Here is a 26,065-nt window from a genome sequence, read left to right as displayed (position 1 = left end):
ATTTACTATACATTAAATAATCTAAATATCTTGATCTATTTATTAATATTTTATGAACAAATTTCTTTCATATTTAATGAACTTTCTACTTCATGCACTGTAAAGATATATCCTTTGCTCGAATCAGTTTTTTCTATCCCTTTTGTGTACCTTAGAGGTGCATATATACAGAAAGGGAAAGTATACAGAAAGGTGCACAAAAAAGTACAGAAAGTGCTCAAGTTCGAGAGGTACATAACAATATAGTGTGGAGTTCTTGTGTACTATTCATTGTTAGCGAAAAGTTTTATTCTTTTCTTTTTTTCTTTTCTCCACATTAAAGGATTACACCGAAAAATTTACAGAAATAAAAATAAGCTTTTCATTGTTGCATTGTTATGTTCTCAATGATTTTGCATTGTATTTTTTTAAAAAAAAATATATTAATATAGTATATGTTAAACTTGCAGTTAAATAGAATTTTCTAAGAATTATGCTTGGAAGAATTATATTTTAAATTATACTTTATGCTTTATTTTCTAAAATTATGCTTTGTTATGCTTTTAAAATTAGTTTCTTCTGGACCCTTAGGCAACCACAACCATGTTCAAGGTACCAACCATATGTCTAAATTGCTATTATGCTTTTTATGCATTTGGGTTGCTCTAATGATCTTAAATGAAGTAATGTTTCTAGATTTCTGGAATGTATTAAAAGCCATACTTGTCATATCTTTGGAAGTAGTCAATGCTTTTATTGTTAATATAGATGTACAGTAGCAATAAAGAAAGGATTAACATTAAAATATTTTTATTTGTGGCAAGGAAGTTTCAAGGAGTAAGGTATTTGCCTCTATCTTTGCAGGAAATGGTGTGTGGAGTATTGAACTTACTCCTCACGATGCAGGTGGACCATACATTTTAGTTGTAAAAGTAAGTTGTGTTATCTTTAAGTTAATCATTGTTCGAATCAATAATGCAATTTTAATACTTGTGATTTTTGCTATACTATATACGTACGTATATAGGCCTATATTGTTTACTGTAGTATGATTTGAACAAGTAATGACCAAATGGCGACCCTTGACTATGTTTCATATGGCTTTCTGATTAAAATGTAAATTTCATTTGGTCCTTTTCTTAACTCAATCCGTAGGTAATGGCGTGTTCTCTCGAGATGCTGAATCGATTGCAAAAAAAGCCCTTTAACTGTTTATTACCGTTTCAATTCTATGACAATAAACATTGAAACCAGAAATGGTGTATTTCATCCACTTCCGGTTCGAATAGAGAGTTATCAGAAGAGATTAAACCTATTCTTTGGACACTAAACCGATTGCAAAAATCTGCCTCTTTTCCCAATATCCCTTAACATTTCCCAATATCTGATACCTATCGACAGACAGGAGGATGAATATAGCCAACACTTACACATAGCATAGTTTGGAAGTCTAAAAATGAAGATACCATACACTGTAGTTACTTTGCAGCTCAGTCCCTAATTGACCTCGACACATGAAACAAGAACCAGAAGACACAGGGTCAGAAAATGTACTATTCATCCACATTTAGTGAAAGGGTAAACAAGGACAATGCTCCCCCCAGGGTCGGCCTTAGGAAGTGCGGGGCCCGATTGGGAACATTTTGCGGGGCCCCAGGTTTACAACTAATTTGCACCAAGGTCTGTGTTGCGCTCTCCCTGCTGGTCTAGTGGTTAGCACCTGCGCCTGTGGTATACATGGTCTTGAGCCGATCCTCAATGGAAGAGCACACAAAATTTAATTTCATAATCACTCCCTTTCATTAATCATCAATCTCCTAAGAACAAATCCTGGGACGTCAAATAAAAACAAAAGACCATTTTCATTTCATTTAAAATGTTTAATAGAGATGCTCTTAAATAGTGCATGAAAGTTAATAGAGTAAACATATATAAGGCGCAAATCAATATAAAATTTTGAAATGTAGATTTATATATATAATATGAAATGTAGATTTATATATATAATATGAAATGTAGATTTTTATATATATATATATATATATATATATATATATATATATATAAATCTACAACTAGCAATATTAGTATATCATGTCTGAAAAGAACATAGTCATATGCTAAGTTTGTCAGTTTATCCCCGGAACACTCTTCATGTTCACTTGTTTGACTACAAGTTTGACTAAGAAAAATGATTAACGGCAAAGACAGTTTCGAAACATTTTCCCCTTTCTATGTTGTCGAGTCCTCTTTCAGGAGGAACTAACAGTAATCTCTCATCATGGACGGGTCCCATTTCCCTTTATAACGTTTTTCCATCTGCAAAATGTTCTGGTGAAAACGCTCCCCCTGTACATTGTTTATAGCAGCTAATTTTTCAGAGAAATAACTTAAATGAAAATGCAGACAGTGAATGCATTTTAAAATACATATTTCGTCCTTGTGTCTTGCAGTTTTTCAAGAAGGTTCAGTATTTCATAGTATTCTTCTCTTACAAGTAAAGGTATTGAGTCAAAATCTAGTTTCTTGACCAAACTTGGCATAGAAGTGTGGAATATGAAGAAACGAGAGTAAGCAAAATTTAAAGTGCTTCCGTCCTTAGACGGCCGCAGTGGCTGGAAACCTGATTGATCAGAATAAGCCATAACAATGTGTTTCAAGTTTGAAAATTTCACTTTATTTGTAAAACGGATAAAGGGATGAAAACGAAAACACATTAACCAACACCGGCAGGAAGTATATATCTACTTGAGGGTATGCTGCAAAAGAGTATGAGGGCATGACCCCATCTTGAAGTCGGCCATCTTGTATCTCGCTCGACTTTTTTTAAATAGGAAGGGGGTCCTTTAAAGTATCAAATTGGGCTAGAATTTTACGAGAATTACAATGGCGAATTCTGTGTTTTCGTAAGTTTATATTTGTAAGACACAATGAAATGCACATTGATATGAATTCGTTGATTCAAAGACTTCTTAACAGTTGTATCTTTTTGAAAAGAATCCAAGTCAGGAAAAACTAATGTACGCTAGTGAGAAAATCGTAGGTATAATCAGCTTGAAATCGTTATCGACTACAAACAAAATGAAATGTTGATGAGACGATCACAAACCTTAAGGAACTGATGGAAGATGGATGGCATACATTCCATTGGATTATCCGCGTAAGCAAAGCTTCATAAGCAGCCACCTATTCAGTACGCACTAGTAATACAGTCCCTGTCCATAAGACCCGTAGGAAAGTCATGTCTGACGGCTGTTCTCTTCAAATCCTGTTAGTACATGTCTAAACAAGTGTAAATCACGAGGGTAGACTTTTTGACTTATGGGCAGTTCTCTTCTACAGGGGCGTAATCCTAGGGTGGCGGCGCCCCTTTTGAGTTGTTGCCGACTTTTCTTAAAATGATTGTAGCTGCCATTGTGATTGTAGCAAAACAATGAATAAGGGTTGTTTGCTTTCTAAATAGTCAAGGAACTAAACCTAGATATAGATTTTTGGCGTAGCCGTACAAATAGAGGGAGAAAAGGGGGGCAAAGTCCAATTTCGGCTATTTTTTAAAAAAGTCTGTTTTTATTTTCTTTCCATAATATTCGAACGGTTATCTCTTGTGTAACAACGATTTTTTGGCCATGACTTACAACAATCCTCTATACAAGGACGCAATTTTTGACAAAAATCTTCCAATAGTTATCTCCACAATATATATAATATAGTCAGATGCGCGAAATTTTTCAGAATGTAAACTTCCGTGGTTTCGTGGTAACATCTACTATGAAACACGCCGGCAGATTTTTTCAAAAGTAGAACTGCTCTCGGAATCGACTAATTTCTTTATCAAAGCAGTCATCAAATCCGATTTATGCAATTTAGTGGCTGCACTGTTTTTAACCACCAATGTTGTAACTGGTAAAATGTCAATTTAGAATCTCGCTCAATAACATGCCTTTCTCCATACAAATATTAACAAGTCTTTGCGCATGGATGATATTTGTAACTGAATTAGATCTTTATCCTGTAAACCTGATTTTTGCATCCTGTAAACCAACAGAATTGAAAGGTGGCAACTTCACTTTGTGCATGGGGCAGATAGTGCTTTTGATTTGGAAACAAACCTCTCATTCCTAAATTCAAGATAAAGTGCATTCCCTTTTGCAACAAAGGAAAGTACTGATTTTGCATTATGTGGAAGTACAAGTTCATTTGTCGATAGATTTTGGAGTTTCATTGTTCCAGTGTTATTATAAGGATTTTGTCTTCCTCAATATACGAGCACATCATCTAGATGCTTCCTTCAAGCTCCTCACTCTGTTTCCCTACTAATTCGTGATGTATATGAAGATCGTAATCACCACTGCAATACCTATTAATGACCGAGAAGCATTTCTTATTTCAAGAATCTCGGGGTAGATTAACTGCCATTCAACAACATACTCTTTTCTTTTTGTTTGGCCGATTATTCCTCCTTGTGGTTTTTGGAATCTATTTATCGTCTGCTCCAGTGCCATGCCCAATTCAACCGCATTGAATTTCCCTGTGGTTCCTGGGACTACAAAGAATCCTTTTATGAATTTTTCAAAAACTTGTGGATGTTGAAATTCCAAGTTTCGCATCTGCTCTAAATACACGGATGCCCACCTCAAGTAATTGATTTTATCAAAAACTGGAAACACTGGAAAGAGTTGTTGAACGGTATTCAAATGAAGAAGCCAATTACCTTCTCTGTCTGCTCGAATACGATTCTTCAGAAGAGACACAAGAAACAAAAAACCTTCCAAGTACTGACACGTTTCTGATCGCTCCGCATTCATCTGAGAGAACGCTTTCATGCCTTGGATTAAGCTGATGAAATTGTTAGTAAGATCTTGAAACAGGAGTTGTGCTTTTTCAATATCTTTATCTTTAATTGCTCTCAATGTGTCGGTGGCTATTTTACTAGGTGCATTGACATTACCTTTCAAAAATGTTTTCCATTTCAGCCTTTCAATTACTTCAGCAAGCATGAACATTGCTTTTGTAGAACGAATGTAGTTACTCCCTTTCAGTACACTTTCGACTACTCTTGGTCCAAATACTGAGTTTTCAATAAGGATGTTTTCTAATCCACTTCCTGATATATCATTTACCTATGCACGCCAATAGTGCTTTGGTCATATGGAAAGATCCCATCATCAGGACGATGTCCGGGAACTCGTTTGAAGTAATTTGGATTTCTGCAGCAATGTGGTAAACTCCATTGTCACAAGCTATAGGTAAAGCGGGTTGATGAAGATGATTGAGAAGGTACTGGAAGTTTTTCATTGCAGAATAGACTCTGTCGTATGCTGTAATAGGGTATGGCAATATAGGTAAGAACCCAACTTGGTGAAGAGGAACTTCAGATTTCGATATGACTGCACTGACAGCTCTCCCAGGTTACGTTAATGTCCCTATCACTAAGTAAATGCAAAGTTTTCATCATGCTGATCGAAGATTCCCTTAATGTCACTTCACTTACATCCACATCAAATAAATCTTCAAACGTTTTTAGATTCTGAGATACCATCAAAGGCAGCGATTGCTTGCGATAATGCTTTGGGCTTTGACATGAGAATTGAGACGTCACACGTTCGGAGAAATTCTTCTCAACAATATCCAATGAATAGGACTTTTTTGTTGCCTCTTTAGGTTTCTCTTGAAATACTACCAGAACAGTGTTATGACTTCCTTGCAAACCTGAAAGTGTAGCTTCTTCGTGGTCGAAGTTATCCATCGCACCCACTCTAAATTCATTACTAACAAAGTGACTTGGAAGTGAAATACCGTCAGAACAAGACTTGACAGTGTATTGGGCTAATTTGACACGTGCATGCATAACTTGGTTGTTGATTGCGGATACACCAAGTTTATTGAAAGATGTTATCAAACTTTTACTTTTACATTTTTCATATATAACATGGGCTGTCATGAGATGTAAAGGTGTAAAGGTGTTTTTTTTTTTTTTTTTTTTGCCTCTATGTACAGGTACGTTATAGAAGATAATCTGAAAAAATGACTTAATTCTACAAGAAGAGAATTTTTGTCAGTACGTCATCTTCAGCTTTATCAATGGTCTCACTAATCAACGACTCCATCGTCTTCAAGTAAATCCATGTCTTTCGTGGAGCTTGACATCGTCCTACTTGGGAAAGTTCTCATAAAAAATAAAGCAATGTTTATGGAACAGGGGTAGTGATCCATGACTTCTTCAGATCCTGAGCATCACCAACTGTTTTGTTGCAGCTTTTAAGGGGTTTCTTATTAATCTTCCGGCATCTCTTATAGCATTGTGATTCCGGACGATCTGTGTTAGTCTCTCGGTAGTCAAATGTGATGAATAGGCAATAAGAGACTCGTTGGTTTTAGTATGTTTAGAAAATTTAATCGTAGTTTCAAAAATCTTCAGTAAAAAATGCTTGACCTCTTTGCTGCTTATCACAATTCTTGTCCCTTTACCGTTTAAGTAATCTCGCATTTCTGACAAAATCGCACCGCAGCCATCTTCCAGAAACTGTTTGATTACAGGTGAAAGTTCTGTCATCATTTCTTCTTTAGTCGACTTTCTTTCAGTGCTTTTGTTTTCCTGTGAACTTCTTCTGAATTTAGTAAGGTATGTTTCTAGGCATAGTTCATGATGGTCTAAGTCTGCTCCAAAAACTGATGACTCATCTTCTAGATCAAAAGTTCTCGTATATACATCGTCCTTAAAAAACATTACTGTCTCGCGGAAGACAAGAGCTCGGATACTTTCACAAATCCTGTGCTTCTCCCTGACACCAGCGTGTTTATTGGGACCACACACTACGCATGTTACTTCGTATACTGGATGTTTTTGACATGATGGTTCTGTACGGGGTAGTACAGTATATCTGAACGTAGCTTTTTTGTAGATTGTTTAATTTTTAGTGTGTAAAACTTGTAGCAGGTATTATTGCAATGGTTCACAAATTCCACTTCAGAATCCACTGAACGAAGTCTCTGCAACATTTCATCTTCCCTGATTTCAGCAGCATTTTTTATATTATTTCTACCAATTGCTGAAGTTGTAGTCTTATGATCTTTGTCTATCTTTTGGCAAATCACACATTTTGTAAGATCAAAATCACTACTAGTTCCTTGTGTTAATTTCACTCCACGTAAAGATCTTTCCACACTTGATGCCATAACTACTTCACCAGAATAACTTCAAATCCTTCCAGAAAATTATTACATCAGTCCATTGTTACTAGACTAGACATGAATACATTCCAAATTATTCCTGCAGCGAAGGTAACATCACCATCTAAAGTACATAAACCATTTTTTTAAGTGGAGATAGCAGGCAGTAAGGCACACTAAATTAGTACGTTTATCTCTATCCTAGCAGCTGCTGTAGAGAAAACCTGGAAAAATTCGCATACGACAAAATTTCTATTTTAGAGGTAAAATTCGAGACATTTTACATTGAAACTTATTATTAGTTCACAAAATGGAAACAAAGTTACCCACAGTTAGCAAAAGGTTCATAAATAAAGCCAATTAATACGAGTACCAAGAAATATTCTTGTACATCACGTACTTTTTGGAGCAGGAATATCACACAGAACATTATCAGTGCTGTTTAATCTAAGAATCGTGAATAATAATACAACGATGTGTTAATAATTTTCTACTTCTATTAGAATTGCAACGTGTGTAGTGAAGCAAACACGAAACCACGGGAGTTTACATTCTGAAAACTTTCGCGCGTCTGATTATATTATATTTTTTATGGAGGTAACTATTGGAAGATTTTTGTCAAAAATTGCGTCCTTGTATAGAGGATTGTTGTAAGTAATGGCCAAAAAATCGTTGTTACACAAGAGATAACCGTTGGAATATTATGGAAAGAAAATAAAAACAGACTTTTTAAAAAAATTGCCGAAATTGGACTTTGCCCCCCCTTTTCTCCCTCTATTTGTACGGCTACGCCAAAAATCTATATCTAGGTTTAGTTCCTTGACTATTTAGAAAGCAAACAACCCTTATTCATTGTTTTGCTACAATCACAATGGCAGCTACAATCATTTTAGGAAAAGTCGGCAACAACTCAAAAGGGGCGCCGCCACCCTAGGATTACGCCCCTGTAGAAGAGAACTGCCCATAAGTCAAAAAGTCTACCCTCGTGATTTACACTTGTTTAGACATGTACTAACAGGATTTGAAGAGAACAGCCGTCAGACATGACTTTCCTACGGGTCTTATGGACAGGGACTAGACTATAGTATGCATTGGGTATTCCTGACTTGATTTGTTTTTGTTTTTTAATACATTCACAGGATTTTTTGCAGGAGAGGGCAAAGTTTGTCCTCTGTTTTTTTTTTTTTTTAATATAGCTATAATAAGAGAAAGGATATGCAAAGAAGTCGCACTGAGGCTGATTTATTTGATATCATCTCGGTATTTACGGTAGTATCACATGACATAATCAGTAAGAACGCCAGGAACTTTTACTTAGTGGGGTATTCAAAATAAAAGAGAGTGTGCACCCAGAATAATGATATATATTTTTACACAAACTCAAACAAAACAATAATTTTACGTCTAGGGGTGTGTGTAAACGAATTTGGGGTTGTATTAGGGGTGTTTGTTCGTACAGAATACTCCCTAGTCATAATATATATTTTTACAACAGAAGTTGTAAACGTAAAAAATTAAATAAACTATTCCAGCATTAAATTCAGGAAATATTTGCTTATGCCCGGAAACTTAATACAAACTATTCATTTACTTGTTAGGGAGAGTCCATACCCTCCCTTATGGAGTCATCGGATGTACCTGTATTGCAATATGTTGTGTGTACTTGACAACCGAGAGTAGCACAGCCATCTTAACGGTCGGTCGGGGCCACGCAAGCAGAATGGCATGCGTTAATTACATGTAATTACATCTAATTTAGTCATAGGGACTACAACACATTTGCTCTGGGCCCAATATGCTGTTAGAACGGCACTGAGAGTAGAGCAGATGGCACTAGCGCGGGGCCCCCTTAGGCGCGGGGCCCGATTGGGAGCAATCGGTCCAATCGGCTTAAGGCCGGCCCTGGCTCCCCCGATTATGGTTTTATTTTATCTTTGCCCGTAGTGCATTATAGATTAGCAATCACTTCTTTAAACTAGTGAATGTTATAATAATATCAGATGTATCGTTGTAAGAGCTTCTAGTGTTATAGTTTTTATACATTATTGTATAAGTTTTGTGTACTTTAACTTGTTTAAACTTGAATAACTTATTCACTCTTTAATTTTTACGATATTTTACTAACATAGTTCAGAAGACATATTGCGGAAGATTTTACATTGGCCAATTGGGAAGGAAGTTTCAAAGAACCCAGTTCAGTGTATAACTTGACTCAATAGTGTGTTTTGTAAGCATTGATATTATTATGGATAGCATAATGATGAAATAAAATATGTAAAAATGTATTCACAGACCTAGAAAGATTCTGTAATAGTAAAAACTAGTCACTGGTTAAGTCACAATGTATTAGAACTAACAAAATATAACTCATATCTTTATTACTGTTTTCTAAATCAAACTACTATTTCTTACGTTCAAACATTTACAATTAAAACAGGGAATCCTCAGCACCAAGTCAAAATACGATTACCTAATAAAATATTAAATATTTTATTCCCCGAGTAAGATCAGATCTACACATCTTTATAAATAAAGAAAAACTGTTGTGTACAACCCCTCACAATATGAAAATTAATTAAGAAAAATCTCACCTACACATTAACTATGACCAAACATTGTTGTGTCATTGTATAATCTGTAAAGTATAGTGCAGGGTCGTACGATCTTCACATCAAATTTGTCTAATGTATAGTTTTAAAATTAAGAGTTATTGTATCTATGTTTTGTTTGTTAATTTATTTATATCGTTTATAGGATGATCAGCAAAGCATTCAGTTAGATGACGTATACTTCGGAGATGTTTGGCTTTGTAGTGGACAGAGTAACATGCATTTAACAATGAATAGGGTAAGTAAAAATACTTATCTAGTAACAGTTGTGAATAAAAGGTGTAAATTATGTTACAAAAATAATGACTACCATTTAACTTGAGAGTAATTAAACAAACAGCAGTCCTTTTATAGTTTGGCAACTCAGATGCATTATAGTCTGATTATCGGTACTGGTTACGGAGAAATGTATGCGAAGAAATAAACACTAACCAAGTATCAACCTAACATGTCTTTGTTCACTTTACAGATATTTAATTCAAGTGAAGAGATTGCAGAAGGCATGACTTATAACAATGTTCGAATTTTCTACTTAGACTTACAGTACTCGGAAACCGAAGAGGAAGATCTGTTAGGGATTCGAACACATTGGACTCCTCCTACGAAAGGTAAGTAAAAATATTATTTCACAGCGAGGATTTTACCAGCACCAAAACGTCTACTTACTATAGAATTATGCATATAGAATTTACTCAAGAGAAGCAGTTCTTCCACAACCCTTGGATTTTACATTAACTAATTCAGTTTTTACGCATATAGTATACAAATAGATTAACAACTTTTTTCAGCAGTGTAATCTATCAGCTATCATATTGGCAAAAAGCAACATAATTTTCGGCGCCATCTTCTCACGATTTTCTCGAAACTACACATAATAATTTAACTTCAAGCTTTATATTTTGTTCAGCTTGGTATCACATCTTGTTTTTTTACATATCCTATCTTTGCACATTATTATAGTTACACAAGAAACAAAGTTCAAGAGTAAATACTTCCAATCGTAAGCCCGAGTAAGACTTGTGGTACCTTATTAATGCAGCCGGACAAAGCTTAAGTTTAGGTAGGACATCACACACTTGATTCCCTCAGATACTTGCTGCGGGTGGTTGGTTTCCTCTTGGTTGTGTGAAAAACTTATTCGGTCGTGTGCTTGGAAAACTCATTGTGGAAAACATTATTTGCTTGATATCTATCGCTGAAATTGTAAAGATCTTGTATGCTTGAATGTTGTCTTTTTGCTTGTTTAGTGGCACCTTCAGACAAATATAGATGAATGATTATACTAAGTTCCCTTTACTTTTTTCATTAGTAATAGATGAAGGAATATAAATGGATGAAGATGAAATTGCAATCATAGTAATATTTTCATGCAATAATACGAATAAATAATCAAGTTTTGCAACTGTTCCACATTATGTTGCTGTGGTAAAAAAAAAAAAAAAAAAAAAAAAAAAAAAAAAAAAAAAGCTTTTCATGCAATCGAAAGAGCATTTGTTTGAAGTAATATTGTAGCAATTCCACTCAAAAAATACAAATAAATGTTATATTCATCTTAAATTTGCCTGTTTATAGATGTACAAGTCGTTTATTTTTTTTATTTTTTTTTATTTTATTTATTTTTTTTATTTTATTTTATTTATTTATTTTTTTTGTTTTGTTTTAAGTAGGGGAGAGGTGCCGAATATCGCACCCATTTTATTTTTCGTACGTAGCGAAGCAGAAATAGTTGAAAATGAAAACAGAACAAGGACAAGGCAAAGGATGGAGTGTTTGCCAACTCGTGTGATGCCTAGAATGGATTTCAATACATTACATACTTGTACATAACGTTTTAAACAAAAGTCTACGATTTTCCGAGTTGAAAACAAGTGTGCATAATATCGTACCCCGGTGCGATATTAAGAACACATTCTGTAAGGGCATAATGTGCAGGACTTTGTTGCCGAAAACAAGAACAAGAAGTTATAATGAGGCATGTAATTAAACAGAGGCTTCTTACATGTTAATATGCTACAACTATTAAGGCCTCTTACATGCTAAAATAAAAAAATAAAAAAAACATGTTTGGTCTACATTCTAAAGCATACAACACATTCTTGTACAAATTATCCAGAAATGGAACATGGACATTGCAGAATATCCTACATGTGTGCTACAAATTACAAATGAAACATCGAAATTGCATAGGGCTACACAGCTAGAAATATTCAATGAAATATGGAATGGATGCTTTGAGAAAAGATTAGAAAAGATGCACCCTAAAAAATGGTATAGTTGGCATAACCATTAAATGGTTAATAATACCAGAATAGTATTGCTTATATAGGGACAGCTATGCTTATGGCCAGTAATAGCATACAGGTATGGCTATTAAATCCGGGTTATTGTTACCATACATATGTGCAATAGTATCATATTTCTGTATTGTAAATTTAACTATAATCGGAGTTAATAGTCAATATTACCATGCAGATTACAATACAGCTACATCCCAACTATACCTTTATAGCTCTGCCTACAATACCATATTCGTTCGAATACTATACCGTATAGGTATTGCAAAGATACTAGATGGTTGGACAACAGGTGGACAACCATACCGTATAGTCATTGTAACCATTATATATTGTTGTATTTGCAAGACTAAATTACAGTACCTACAATACCCTATGGCTATTTTAACAATACTGTCTTATTGAGACAACCATATAGCAGGGTAGGTGCACCAAATTTTATACTTGATGTAACCATACTATATTGCTGTAGTTGCAATATGATATGACTATATCTACAATACGGTATGGCTATGTGAACAAGAACGTCTTGTTGAAGCAGCCATGTAAGATGGTAGATGGAACAACCTGCATAGGTACTATAACCATATTATATTGCTATGGTAGCCATGCCGTATTGTAATATTGAAGATAAAGTATGTTTGCTGTTACCATGCTAGATTGTTGACAGAACAATCTAGCATAGTGTGTGGAACAATTTCGGAATTGTTATAGAAACAACACGCATAAACACACCACCTTGATTCTGCTTCATATTAAACTTCACAGAAGATAAGACAAAGGTATTATTAGAAACAGTTCCAGTAACCATTTCAATACTTCTTTAAATGAATAATGGAAATGTTTCTAATAATACTTTTGTCTTATCTTCTGTGAAGTTTGATATGAAGCAGAATCAAGGTGGTGTGTTTATAGCTATCGTAACCATGCAGTGTTGTTTCTATAACAATGGAACTGAGGTGGTATGCAATGTAGATCAGAAATTACACAGCATTTATAACAACTACTTTTATTTTCCTTTAATCAAGTATACATTACAGAAAAATTAGAAATGCAGCACAGTAATACCAGAAAAGGAACTTTACAATAATGCAGTTATGAAAGTATATAAATCTTTTAATCAATGCAATGAAAATATACCACATACTTTTGATTTACATTTCTTTCTTAATATTTTTACACGTATTTTATAAAATGTGGATGTTACTAAATAACAGTTATTCCAAGTAACTGAACACGGAAGACACATATTGATGATGTGTCCAAATTAGAATTATTTTTCATCTTACACAGTTTCAGTGTACATCTGACACCATCTTCAGAGAGAGGAAATAAGATGGCAAATAACGGGTAAGGAAATTGAGAAGAACTCGAAGTATTCAATTTTGTAATCCATTCTTTTCCCATCCTATTTTTCTCTATCTGAAGATGCTGTCAGGTGTACAACCAGACTGTAAGATATAATTCTAATTTGGATACTAAGAATTGCCCCAATTACATAAACTAGAAGTTTTGAAGAATCAAGATTCACTTAATACAATACACATATATACACGGTGATTCAGAACTCGAATTCGCAGGAAAATGAACTTTGAATACCCTGGTCCTCGTAAAGTCCTTAAAACTACAAAGAAAAACGTTCTTCGCAGGACAATCCGCCTCCACCATATCCGTTACGTTTCAACACAAAACTATGAAATATTCAAATTTGAAAGTTTTACTCCCTTGAGCGGAATATGGTACATCAACTCTGTCAATCATAGTAGAGGAGTTAGTGTTCTAAAGTTCATTTCCTTACGACTTCGGTATGCATACAAGCAAGAAATATATTGATTCTAGTAAGGAGCATGTAAATGAATATCAAATGAAATTAAATGCTGATTCATTTCACATTCTAAATTCAAACTTGAAAATTAAGTGGCAAGTATTTGTGCTTAAACTGATTCACACAGAACAGGAATCAGAAGAAAACAAATATATATATGTATTATTCCATTAGACGCAGACTTACTGTTTTACTGATAATGAATATATTATAATACGATTTATGGCTGATTCGTTTTATTATTAATGAATTTAACACTAATGCTTTATTGTTGTAAGATCATATTGCACTTATTTTTAATTTATTTTCCACATTCCTAATACTGATACAATAAATCATTTTTCAACCAAAACTGCTAAGTTTTATCTTAGACAGAAAACCAAGAAGAAAAAAAAATGAGTACAACTTAACAAATATACAGAATTCTTTTGAAACTTGGTAACCGTTTGCATTAAAAATGTAAATAATATGAAAAAAATACAAAACATGTTACAAGACTGCTTTTTTAAATGGAAAATTTTGTAACTACCATGTAGTTCTTTAGGGTCAATACCTACATCATAATAAATGTGTTTCTTCCTACGCTTGATAAATAATACGGAAACATGCATAAAATAAAGCTTAGAAGATTGAACTGAATTAGTGTTTCGCTATGTTAACTGAATTTTCCTTATCATTTTATTATTACTTATTTTTCAAAAAGCTTTTTGGAGTTGGTAGTGCGTATTTCTAATGTCATTTAATCTCTCAATTTTTTTTTCTTTCTTTCTAAAGTGTACCGTATATAACGGAGTACTGAAAAGTTTTCAGAATAGTTTTGCAGCTCGTGAAGTTTAAGCTAGAATGATTAAACACCACCAAGCAATTCCTCGTACATCCTTTGAGAGTCAGTGCCCTAAGCGGCTTTGTCCTAGGAAGTCGCATTTAGTTTTTAAGCGTATCTTCCCCCAGTTATGCGCTGAGTAACAGCGAAATTGAAGGTGACGAAATTTATGAAACTAGGTAAAGCTAGAAAATCTGCTTCAGAAACTCATGAAATGTTGAAGTCAACATTTGGAAAAGATGCTTTAGGCCATGGTCAAACGTAAGAGCATGTTAAAAGTGACAGAACATCGGTTGAAAATAATGTCCGTTCAGGATACCCGTCAATCGGCATAGGATTTTGTACCACGAAGAGAACATGGGAGGATTACTGTAAAGGCTGTGTAGAGACTTGCTGTAAAGACTGTGAAAAAAATTATACTACTAACTTTCCATCGGATTTACCCAACTCTGCACCGTGTAACATTTTCTTCTTCTTCAGAATGGAAATCAACTTCAAGGGCCGAGGATTTAACAGTATACAACACTCAAGCGAAACTGCCATCACGAAACACACGAGTGGAAATATATGCAAAAATTAAACGTGATCTTCTAGCACAAAGTCGCTTAAGCATTGACCACCAAGTGATGCACGAGGAGCCATCTGCCGGAATTTTACTGTACAGACACTGTGGAAACTGAGTACCCCATCATACACATGACATTATTTAACATGATAAACGCAAACAAAAATTTACATTAAATGCCCACACAGACTGGATTACAAACGACACAATTTCACGACGAATATTTTCGTTAGAAGTAATTATTATTATTTTACATTTTCTGAAATTATTTTCTTGGTACAATATGCATTATTTGCATCTAACAATAATACGAAAGTATTTGCTAAGCAGTAATAAGACTTGTAAGAAAAGGCATAAGGACAAATAAAATACTTAAATACAAGGGACAATAATTAGAACCATCGTTAGCGTAACGTTTCGTAACACATAATATAAACGTTACAATACGAAAGAATATCTACTGATTCATGTTCTATCATAGGTTCGCTACATGTTTCCGTACCTATCTCTTTTTAAGAGTTAATGGCATTTGATTTTCGCGACGTCACGCCTGTGGTTTTCATTCCTTAATAGTATTCGATTTCTCCTAGAACCTTTCCTTATTTTTATAAGTTTAAAATAAAATGAGGAGACAAAATGTATAACAAAGAAATTGGAGCAGCTCCTGCAAGTATCTACATTTTAAGGAGTAAAAATTTTGTTAGTGCACCAAGGATCAGAACAGGAATCGTCAGGCTGACGTCCTGGATTCAATCTTACGTCCAATAGCATATTTTCAACTCTAAAATTAGAACAAAGTATAGTTTGAACTCAGTAAAGGTTATAGTAAATGGTTATGTAATTCAGTGAGATTTTGAATAAAGAAATATTATGACCACTAGCAATGTATTTGTAATCAATAAAAGCTATTCTTTTCGACGTACGACACATCATACTACCACATAATCGGAATTTAATGGCATCATATGTTTTTTCTTAAGACGGACACCTTCCCAAGATACGGTTCTTGACTTTGACACATTTATATTAGAATTGCAGAAACCCATTAAAAACTGCTTTCATAAATATATTTTTAGTAGTTTAAACTTAGTGTCACATGACATCAGGGTTGAATTCAGGGGGTAGCCCGGGGGGGAATCTCCCCCCCGAAGAAAATCCTTTCCCCCCCGGAGAAACAAAAAATTTCAGTCACAAAATGTAGAAATTACTTCACCCAATTATTTGCTTTCTTTCTGTGCACGTGCAGACGAAATCCGATCTCTCAATATACATATAAATGACGCAGACCCATTCTATATAAATATTAAACATGTAACATCTAAGATAGAATACTAAATAGTCAATAAAACTTGTATTTCTTAACGCTATGACCGAGTTTGGCAGAACATGAAATTGTTAACTATTGAAGAAAGGTTTGTATTTTAGTAGGTACTATACTCTCGCCCGATATTATATATTAGTAGGTAGCACTAGCACAGATTGAGATAGGAAAGGAAAGATAGGGAAGATCTTTCGATCATTCCATATGATCTCTGATTCAGCAGACTTCAGTTCTTGAAAATGTACAGTTCTTGCATTATTTGAAATAGGGCGCCTAAATCCCATTTCTCGCATCGGAAGTAACAGACGTAAATGTGTTTTACGATTGTTAAAGTAAACACACCTTTCTTTAATCAAAAATAATTCAGTTAAAGGGTGAGGTTCAGAGGGCGTTATTTAGAGGGATCAGGGAGGAAGTTATCCCTCCTGGGTTAGAGATTTATATAGATTTATCAATATAATAGTAGTATATAAGTGAAAGATTGCTATTGAAGGTGATGAAGATCCTGCTCAGTGCCGTGCCATGGGGGAGGGGCAAGCGGGGCGACGGCCCCGAGAGAGGAAGTAAGAGGTGCAAAATTCGGGAGGGAAAAAGAAAAGAAAAGAAAAGGTAAGAAAAACAGAGGAATGAAACACATGTGGATATGTGCACATATATAAAATGAAAGCACAAAAGTAATGAAAAGTGCTCAAAATCAAGGAAAAGCATGGTTTACTTTTTAAAATTTTCTCACCTTTCGCGGCTGGTCTGTCGACCTCACTCATATATACGGGGGTGCCGTCGTATACTCTCGCGCCAAGCGCTGATTTTCCACGACACGGCACTAATCTACTGAAGATTACGTAAACTAAACTATTGATGTGTATGCAGTGAAGAAACCAAGGCTAATATGCTTGATTTAGAATCAGTAGTTTGAGAAAGAATGATAACTTTTTGTTAAGATATTCCTATGTATGTTTGTTTTAGGACAAAAAATATTTGAGTTAATTTAAATCTTTTTAAAAACTTCTACATTAGTAACAAACAGTAACTACTGAATATAGGAAATAATAACAAAAATAGATACTGTAAATAGCAGTTAAAGTTCAGTGTAAAATATTTTGCCAGTCTTTATTTAATGTTTTAGATAAAATTAAACGATTGTTTTTTTTTTAATTATAATCTCACATTGAATATTTATCAGCAATTAGTCTCAATATTAGGTAAGATGTGGATGTGAATGGAATTGTTAAATATTCTGTTTTCTTGCAAAAATACAGAAAAACAACTCTCCCCCCCGAGGAGTTCACATTCCCCCCCGGGTGAAAATGTCTGAATTCAACACTGCATGACATCCTTCCCAATTAAAAAAAATACTTAGAAATAAAAATGGCAGACAACGATTTACCTTTCTTTCACGCAATATTGTTTAACTTTTGTTTTAAACCCATTTCGGTAACACTAAATCCTTTTCATTAGCAAATCCAAGTTACATTCTTATAAAGGAACCGAACCCATACAAACTTTTGCGACTGGGTACACGGATTCCTTTTCCAAAGCGGTTTTATATATATCGGGTGTAAGGAAAAGGTAGTACAGGCAGACAGACTTGATTCTACAGCTAAAACGATACGAAAATGTCTTTATAAAGTTGTCCTTTAAGGCCCCCTTTTGGAAGGGAGAGACCGGTAAACTTTGGTCGATATGGCAATATCGCACGGGTTGTCCGTAACAACACTTGACAGCAGCGACTTTGGAATGGTGTTTATCGTGGAGTAGAGGAAAGTGCCGTACTTCAAACGAAGGTACCTAACTTCAAAGCTCTTTGTCATTTTTCTTTTTCTTCTTCTTTTTTTTAAATAAAAGTATGGAATATGGGATGCAGCAAAAGGTCTGAAATGTGGCGGGAAAATGTGAAGAGATGAAAACGTACATTTAAAATGTCAAATTGAATAAATGTCGTACAAAAAGAAGCTTTCTGTGCCCAGATCATGACAAAACATGCCGTTTCAAATCTAGCCATTTTGTTGTTAAAATAAAAAAACTGATTTAAAAAAACCTTAGATAACGAAGAAGTTTAAACTAAACAAAACTATCACGTGTTTCTACAGAGTACTGCAAGGTGTTACCTCATAGTCCAAATTTTACCCGTCTGTCACTTCAAAAGGGAACCTCGGAGGACAAAATATCGTAAGACATTTTCGTTTCATTTCAGCTGTAGAGTCAGATTCTGTCCAAGCTGTGCGATCTTTTCCTTACACTCGATATGTAACCTTTTTCTATTCCGAACAAAAAATCTGTATAAAATTTACATAGAACCAACCATGTTTTTTAAAAGTTTAGTTCCTACTTCGGTGGCCATAGGACCATGCAGGCAAAACATCTAGTAGTACAGGAATGTATGCTTCATTGCAAATGCTTTGCTAGTGGATATAATATTGTTTGACTGAAAATCACATGGATTAAGAAACATTTTCTTATGCTCGATCCCTATTACGATTATGTTAGAAAACACTGCCCCACATGCAACACAAAATCATACCGAAACAGAAACATATATGTTGTCATTATCGATTATCTTATAATACGTAGGAGGCCCTGCAAAATTCAAATTTACTGGTATGCAGATCCACTCTTGCGTGAAAGACAAATGATATGCACAGTAGTGACTGTCATAGCCAACTGTTTTCATTTTCTTACATAGAAGGAAAATGTGCGACTCTTCGTCTAACAAAATTTTTTTTATATTATAAAAGTTTAAACCATCTTCATGAATTTCGAACGCTACCATGCAACACTTGAACACAAATCCGTTGTATATGCACCAAGCTACTGACCGACAAAGTTTCAACAACGAAGGAGGTAAACACATTGAAAACAATGGAAAATTCTGATCTTGTGAAAGGTATATCTTTGCTCCAGGTCCAATTTCTTGTTGAATATGAAAACCGTTTTTCTGAAAGAACTTATAACATATCTGCAATTGGTGTTTCAAACCTATAGTTTCTAGAACATTCTTTCGACAATAAGCAATACGGGCAGCAATCTTGGACGGTTGGTGTTTGGATTCATACCTCATACACCATGTGAAAACAAGTGGTCCTATATGTCGCATTAAACGTGGATAGTGAACCATATGATGATGCTTAGGTTTTAATGTATCCTGAAAAAAAGATTTGTATATCTCATGATGTTCTTCAATTAAGGTACAAAGTAATTCAGAAGTGTTTACGTGAATAACTTTTGATGTTAATATGACTGTTATTTCTCTTAGCAGAATATAAAATTTCCAAACGATATTTTCCTCGGGGATTAAGTCACCCATTATCAAACCAAAGTACCTTATGAGAAATAACATTTCAGCAGCAGACAAGTTTAATTTATTCTTTTCAAGATTTTCAGAAGATAAAGGTGCCGGCTTATTTACGTCATCTGACATGCTTGCAAAGGCCGAAATCCTACTGTTTAAAATATCCATTGTGAAAAGACGTGTTTCGTTGATGTACTTCAAAATATGCATCATATCATAGTTCCCCACCCCTTCCAAAAGATCATGCATCACGTCCACACTGTAATTTTTGGTAACATGAAAACTCGGCAACATGTTCCAAGTGCTATTCTCTTTTACTCCTGTCTGTGAAGCATCTCCGAGAATTACATGTAGTTCATAATTCTCAACGTCCCGCAAATTCCGGACGTTTTCTCTTGACTGCGCCTGTAAATCTGTTTTTGATGTAAGGCAAAACCTGCAAGGGTACTTAGCAGAAAATGACTCTGTAAAGCCAAGAACGGAATTCAATCCAAGATTGTCACCTGTAATAACACACAACTTAAAATAAATCTGTACTTCTAAACCATTATACATTACACATATACCTTCACATTCTAGGAAACGCAACTCTTCAATAAGAATTGAAAAGGTTGCTTTATTACCGAAAGTTTGAATGAAAGAGTAAGGCGAGAAATATGTTCTCTAGTTTCGCGAAAAACTCCGGTGGAATACATGCAATTGTATAATAAACTACCCCTATCTTTTTTGTACCAGCATGCCCACTTAAAGGATTGTTAATTTCATAATCGTCAAAGTAAAGAAATAAAGGTAATATCAAACGATCATCAGAAAACGTTACCTCGTTTCTCCAATGCAGTCCTTGCACACTACTGAAAAGTACTTCAGTCTCTTGTTCTGCACTGTTCTTGAAGTGGAGTAACGTTGACAGAACATTCGGTAACTCCAAAAATCGTTTAAGCATTTTTCGCATAGGCACAAACTTTCCAAGCACTTGTAATGTTTCCATCGAAACCTCGCCTTTCTTTCTCTTTTAAGATAATTTCTGTCCAATAACATAATCAATTGGTTTTATCAAACTGCCCATTGTCTCTAACATGCCAAATCGCCTATATTCGGTTTCCAAGCTATAAAATGGACTGGACATTATACTAAACATGTTCATTACTTCAGTTACTGTATTATCATCATGATTTCCTCGAAGCGTTTGTAAAATTTTCTCTCTTAGCAGTTGCATCACACTACCGCCCATAAACCCGTGTACCCAGTCGCAAAGGTTTTGTATATGAGTTCTGGTTAAGTTACATTGACTATACAGTTTAGTAATAAAAAGAAGGGCTTCCTCCTTTACAGCCTCACGGTAATCTTCAAGAGAAAGGCTTTCCACAGAAGTTTCAATTGGTATATCACCATTATCAGTCAACTGTCTCTCAACATTGATGTGACACACCTCATTTTGGTATCCTCGAAAAGGCTGGTTCCCATCACCACCCGTACTTGTTCTTTCGTGTTTCAGCAAGTGTTTGCGGAATGAATTGGCGTTATCAAATTCGCGTCCACACAATGATTCCCCACAACGAAAGGGGCTCATGGCACCTAATTTGTGACAAAATTTTAAATGAAGTAACAGAGACTGACTCGTTCTTAAGTCACTATGACAAACAAAACACTTAGGCATCTTCTTACAAACTAAAAAGAACGTATATACATGAAAAAACTATTTTACAAACTAAATGATTAACGGAAAACAACCTTTCCCGCCATTACACCTTTGATATTTCAGAGATAAGCGTGTTCACTGAAGGAAAATTCTTGTCGCAGTCATTTTCAATTTTGTACATATGTTTCTGCACAAATGTCCACACCTGTTCCGATTCCTTCGGATATTCTGCATCCAGTACTTGAAACGACTTGAATGTGCTATCGATTGCTTTCAGTGGAGTTTCAACTCTGTAGAGATTATCCTCAATACTCACGTAGAAGGCTTGAGGTTCATCTATTTTTGAAGCGACAACGACGGGCATGGGCTGCACACTACATCCAAAGCGCTGCATCTTTAGATGATGCCTTTCTAACTCTGTTTGAAGATCGGACGCTTCCTGTAAGTCATGTACACAGAATTATTATCACGTTACACACCTATTAACACGTTATCAAATTCCAAAAACTACAAATACACGTATAATTAAAATGAGCTTGTATTTTAAATACGAGGTGCACCAATAATATATATAGCAATCCAATTAAACTGGTACCAACTGTTTTCAGGCATTCTTCTTTACTAGAAATGTAATGTAATGAGGTCATAATTGACGCGAGTCACTTCTACGCGATATGAAATGTCTTGAAAACTAATATAGGTTAATATGACAGTATTTCGAATGTATTATTATACCCCTTGAGTTGTACATTTTTAATACCGTTCATTGTGTTTGTATTATCCGATGCAATTAAGAAAAGTTCTGGAAAAATTAAGTAAAGTTCCTTAGAGGAATCTACCTTTTAGTATAAGGTTTGAAAATAATCACAAAGAAAACAATCTGAATTATTGCACTTATAAACTTGACAGTAGTTACGTGAATAGATAACTGCGACATCAATAAAATTGTCCTAAGCTTACACTTAATGGTTTACATTTACAGTAATAAATATTTCAATTAAATGTGGCAAACTTGGAATCACATCCAGACATAAAGTAAGCACGGATATTTTAAAGATAAAATAAATTTAGATCCTGTACGTCAATGACCGCAATTCTTGACGTTACAAATCTCCAGGAAGAAGAAAGAAAAACCTCTGCGGAAATTTGAAAAGTAAGGATGCTACAATATCAATGAATTAGTTTTTAAAATAATGATCGCGAAAAGGTTGGTGCCGTTCCCCTACGTGCTGTTTAGTATTTTTATAAGATTGATATTACACACATATCATTACCTCGAGTATAAACACTTCTTACTTATTTATGCCATAAAATGAAGAAAGGAGTGCTATCATAGTTCCAATATTTGAAGGGTTGAATGAAGAACATTTTTAAAGACACTGGGAAAAAGCTGTTTTGAGCCAAGTAAACATTTTATCCATGACCATAAACATATTTAACCTCTACTTATGTTTCAGAAAGTTTACATAGCATTCACCGAAAGTTTTACAGCATTTTTACGTTTACTATTGTTATTGGAATATAGGGTTTCATCACGGGAACTTCATAAGGCATAAACCTACAGTGGAACCGAAAATACGAATAACATCCTAAAATCCCCTCCCCCTTCCTCCCGGGAAATCGAACGCAGTCGCCCAACAAAGGAGATAAGTGTACTAGCAACGAAGGAGTAACTTTTAGGTCGGCCTTAAGTTCGTCACGTTTGAGGGATGTCGTCCCTCGGAGAGCACACAATCCGAGAGAGGGGAAGCAAGAAAGGAATGGATGGGGAAGGAAGCGGTCTGGGACCTGTGTGTTAGGTACCATCCCGGCATTTTTAGCATCATTCACTGTGTTTATATTAAAAAAAAACTCACTCAACCCAGGAAAAAACACTCAGGATGATTGGCCTGAAAAAGCTGTTACACTTCTTTGATCGAGTGATCCCACCGGGAATCGAACCCAGAACCGCTCGCACCAAAGGCGAGGGCGTTAGCGACTAATAAATATTGTGTTTTCCTATTTTATGCATATTCCTTTCTATCTACACAACTTAGGTTCACGATATCTTCGTAAGATACAAATCGCGTCACATACACCGATACATGCTTTACTAATTGCATGAAGAAGAGTCATGTATATTGCAAAATATGGTTGATAGCTCACTCCACCAAGGGCGTGCTGTCCCGAGGGGGCCTTTTCTTAAACTTTTTTGTTTCCATGTACCACCAATATGATCCTCTTGATATGGTATGGTAATCATATCAATCGAGTGCACATCAAAGATGGAGCGGGTCAGTGGCTATGGATCACGTGGGGATAATTTTGAGTATACTTTAGTGGATCTTGGGTTACATTTACATGTTCCACTGTTACGTATGACTACCCTAACCCAACAATAACAACTGACTCATTGTAGTCCTCAATATAACACATTCCACTTTGATCCACTCTCGACATATTCGGTCAGTAGGTCGAAGTAGATCAGTAGATCATGGTGACACGTGGTGAGTCAGAGTGGATCGTGGTTTGATGAAAATGGTGTTTGCTTACACAATATTTTTGTTTGAGCATAGCAGTTTTTCCAGAAAAGATGATTTTTTTGTTTGTTTGTTTGTTCGATAAGGTTTCGTGCAATGTTCTCCATTCTCCAATCACTAATTAAATGTTAATGACATATTTCGTGGTAATCAAGTGTAGATATTAATACATTATATTACATAATGGTACATACTCTGACATGAAAAAGGAATCCTTGCTGTGCCTCGTATTTGGAAGGTTTCCATAATCCACCTCCGTCTTTCCTTTTGATACACGTGGTCACAGATGGGAAATATCTTCCAAGAAGTATTAATATTACGACTGTTCTGGCATCTGGAAAAGAATGAAATATCAAGAACATTTGTAGGTAATTAATTTACGCTTATACAGCGAGGTCCGGAAGTGGGCGTACCTCTTAATTGGTGTTTTCTGACGGTTTTTGGTTTTACCTACATTTGTTTGGTAACACTGCTTGGCATTGTCTGGAAACATTGCTATCCATTTGTTTTCTGCTTGGTAACAGTTATCAGATCAGTTCCTGGCCGCTGGATTGGAAGAGGTTGTGCATCCAGCTCTTTGCCAGGCCTCCAAGAAGTCCCGATCTGACGATATCAGACAATGCTCCCTGGGCTTTCATGAAGCAACACGTAAGAAACACTCGATATCACACAACGCAGGAATTACGAGCAGCTGTGGAACACGCCTTCATCCTCGTTGACTCCGGAGTATCTCCGCAAAACATCTGCCAGAACTTTGTGCAGAATTCAGTTGTGTTATGACATGGATGGTGATCATACCTTTGTTTACGACTCTTACGACTTTAAGGTAGCTGTGTACAGACATTCTACCATAACTAACACTATACTGTTGAAACTAAAGGGGGGTACGCCCACTTTTGGACCACTTTATACTAATTTATTTGAATGTAAGTGCTAACTTTCTGACTGCATTCATTCTCATACCTGCAGAGGTTTGCTCTGTGATACGCAATGAATACTGTATATTACTTTAAGTCAATAATCAAAGAAAAAAGGAAATTACGTTTTGTAAGCAATGGACAGCAGTCTGAAAAAAAACACACACAAAAAGTATCATCTTTTGTAACTACACCCAGATTCGGCAAAGGGATAATGCGATGTTTCTTATATGCAAATATTGGGTCCAAATAATGGTGAAAACTAATCTTAATACGATACTTATCTATCGCCTATAAGTACGTGTATAAAAGCTGTACATGAAGTATATTATTTCAAGAACCAAAGGTTAAAGTCAACGTATGTATTTCTCTTTGGGAAGTTGCAACAGATACGGATAAAAAGAGAGAAATTGAACAGCTTAATGAATCAAAATAGACAATTAACAACAAGTTAAAGACTATACGCTGCGGAAAAGTTCTTTCGTCACAAATTCTAAACATTAGTTTCATTCATTGCTACAAAAGGGATTTCATATCTGCTTATTAACCCTACTGAATCTATCTTCTTCATATACTGTTATTCAAGTAATTACTGATTTCAGGGATGTAAACTGGTCACTGAACTCAGTATTTCAGACTCTTTGGGAGATTAAACGAAAAATGTTCAATTACTACACAGCAGTTGAAATATTTCTCGTGATCTGAGCTCAATAATGAAACAAAAGAATAACAGAGCTTTTTTAAGTGCTCGATATGTTGTCGATTTACAATTATCATTTATTTTTCTTCTAGATTTTGATTTATTCTGCTCGGACTTACGACTAAAAGGAGACAAGGGAAAATTGCCGGAGCACCTGTAATTGATCTTTTCTTTGCTTACGGGAGTAGGCTGAACAGTGTTGCGTTTTAATAATTATAGTGAACAATACTTAATGAAATAATAAACAATGTGTACACCATTTCTCCACAGTCAAAACTTACTTCCATGCACTTCGATAAATTTTATTATAATTAGCAATTTTTAAAAAAGGGGGCAGGAAGGACTCGTAAACCTTATTCGCCTTCTGTGCAGATGGTATGGTAAAAATCAATACTGGATAATGAAAGTGTAAGTG

General features: G+C 35.1%; 2 protein-coding genes across 2 annotated transcripts in view; one reads left to right on the top strand and one right to left on the bottom strand.

Moving 5' to 3' along the window:
• The window catches only part of LOC145683107 (sialate O-acetylesterase-like), a 79,071-nt gene that overhangs the window by 16,409 nt on the left and 36,597 nt on the right, over positions 1-26,065 (top strand). The window contains exons 4-6 of the mRNA XM_081754467.1: positions 844-911; positions 9,904-9,996; positions 10,228-10,366. Coding sequence (XP_081610593.1) covers positions 844-911; positions 9,904-9,996; positions 10,228-10,366 — 300 coding nt within the window. The remainder of the gene's footprint in view (positions 1-843; positions 912-9,903; positions 9,997-10,227; positions 10,367-26,065) is intronic.
• Positions 13,945-26,065, bottom strand: part of LOC145683597 (uncharacterized) — a 25,145-nt gene continuing 13,024 nt past the window's right edge. The window contains exons 7-8 of the mRNA XM_081754937.1: positions 24,228-24,367; positions 13,945-21,953 (exon numbers count right to left, since the gene is read on the bottom strand). Coding sequence (XP_081611063.1) covers positions 21,618-21,953; positions 24,228-24,367 — 476 coding nt within the window. The 3' untranslated portion in view covers positions 13,945-21,617. The remainder of the gene's footprint in view (positions 21,954-24,227; positions 24,368-26,065) is intronic.

The sequence above is a fragment of the Thermobia domestica genome, chromosome 4, assembly GCF_964235325.1.
Source record: "Thermobia domestica chromosome 4, izTheDome1.hap1.1, whole genome shotgun sequence".
Lineage (NCBI taxonomy): Eukaryota > Metazoa > Arthropoda > Insecta > Zygentoma > Lepismatidae > Thermobia > Thermobia domestica.
This window is presented reverse-complemented; position numbering and strand designations above follow the sequence as displayed.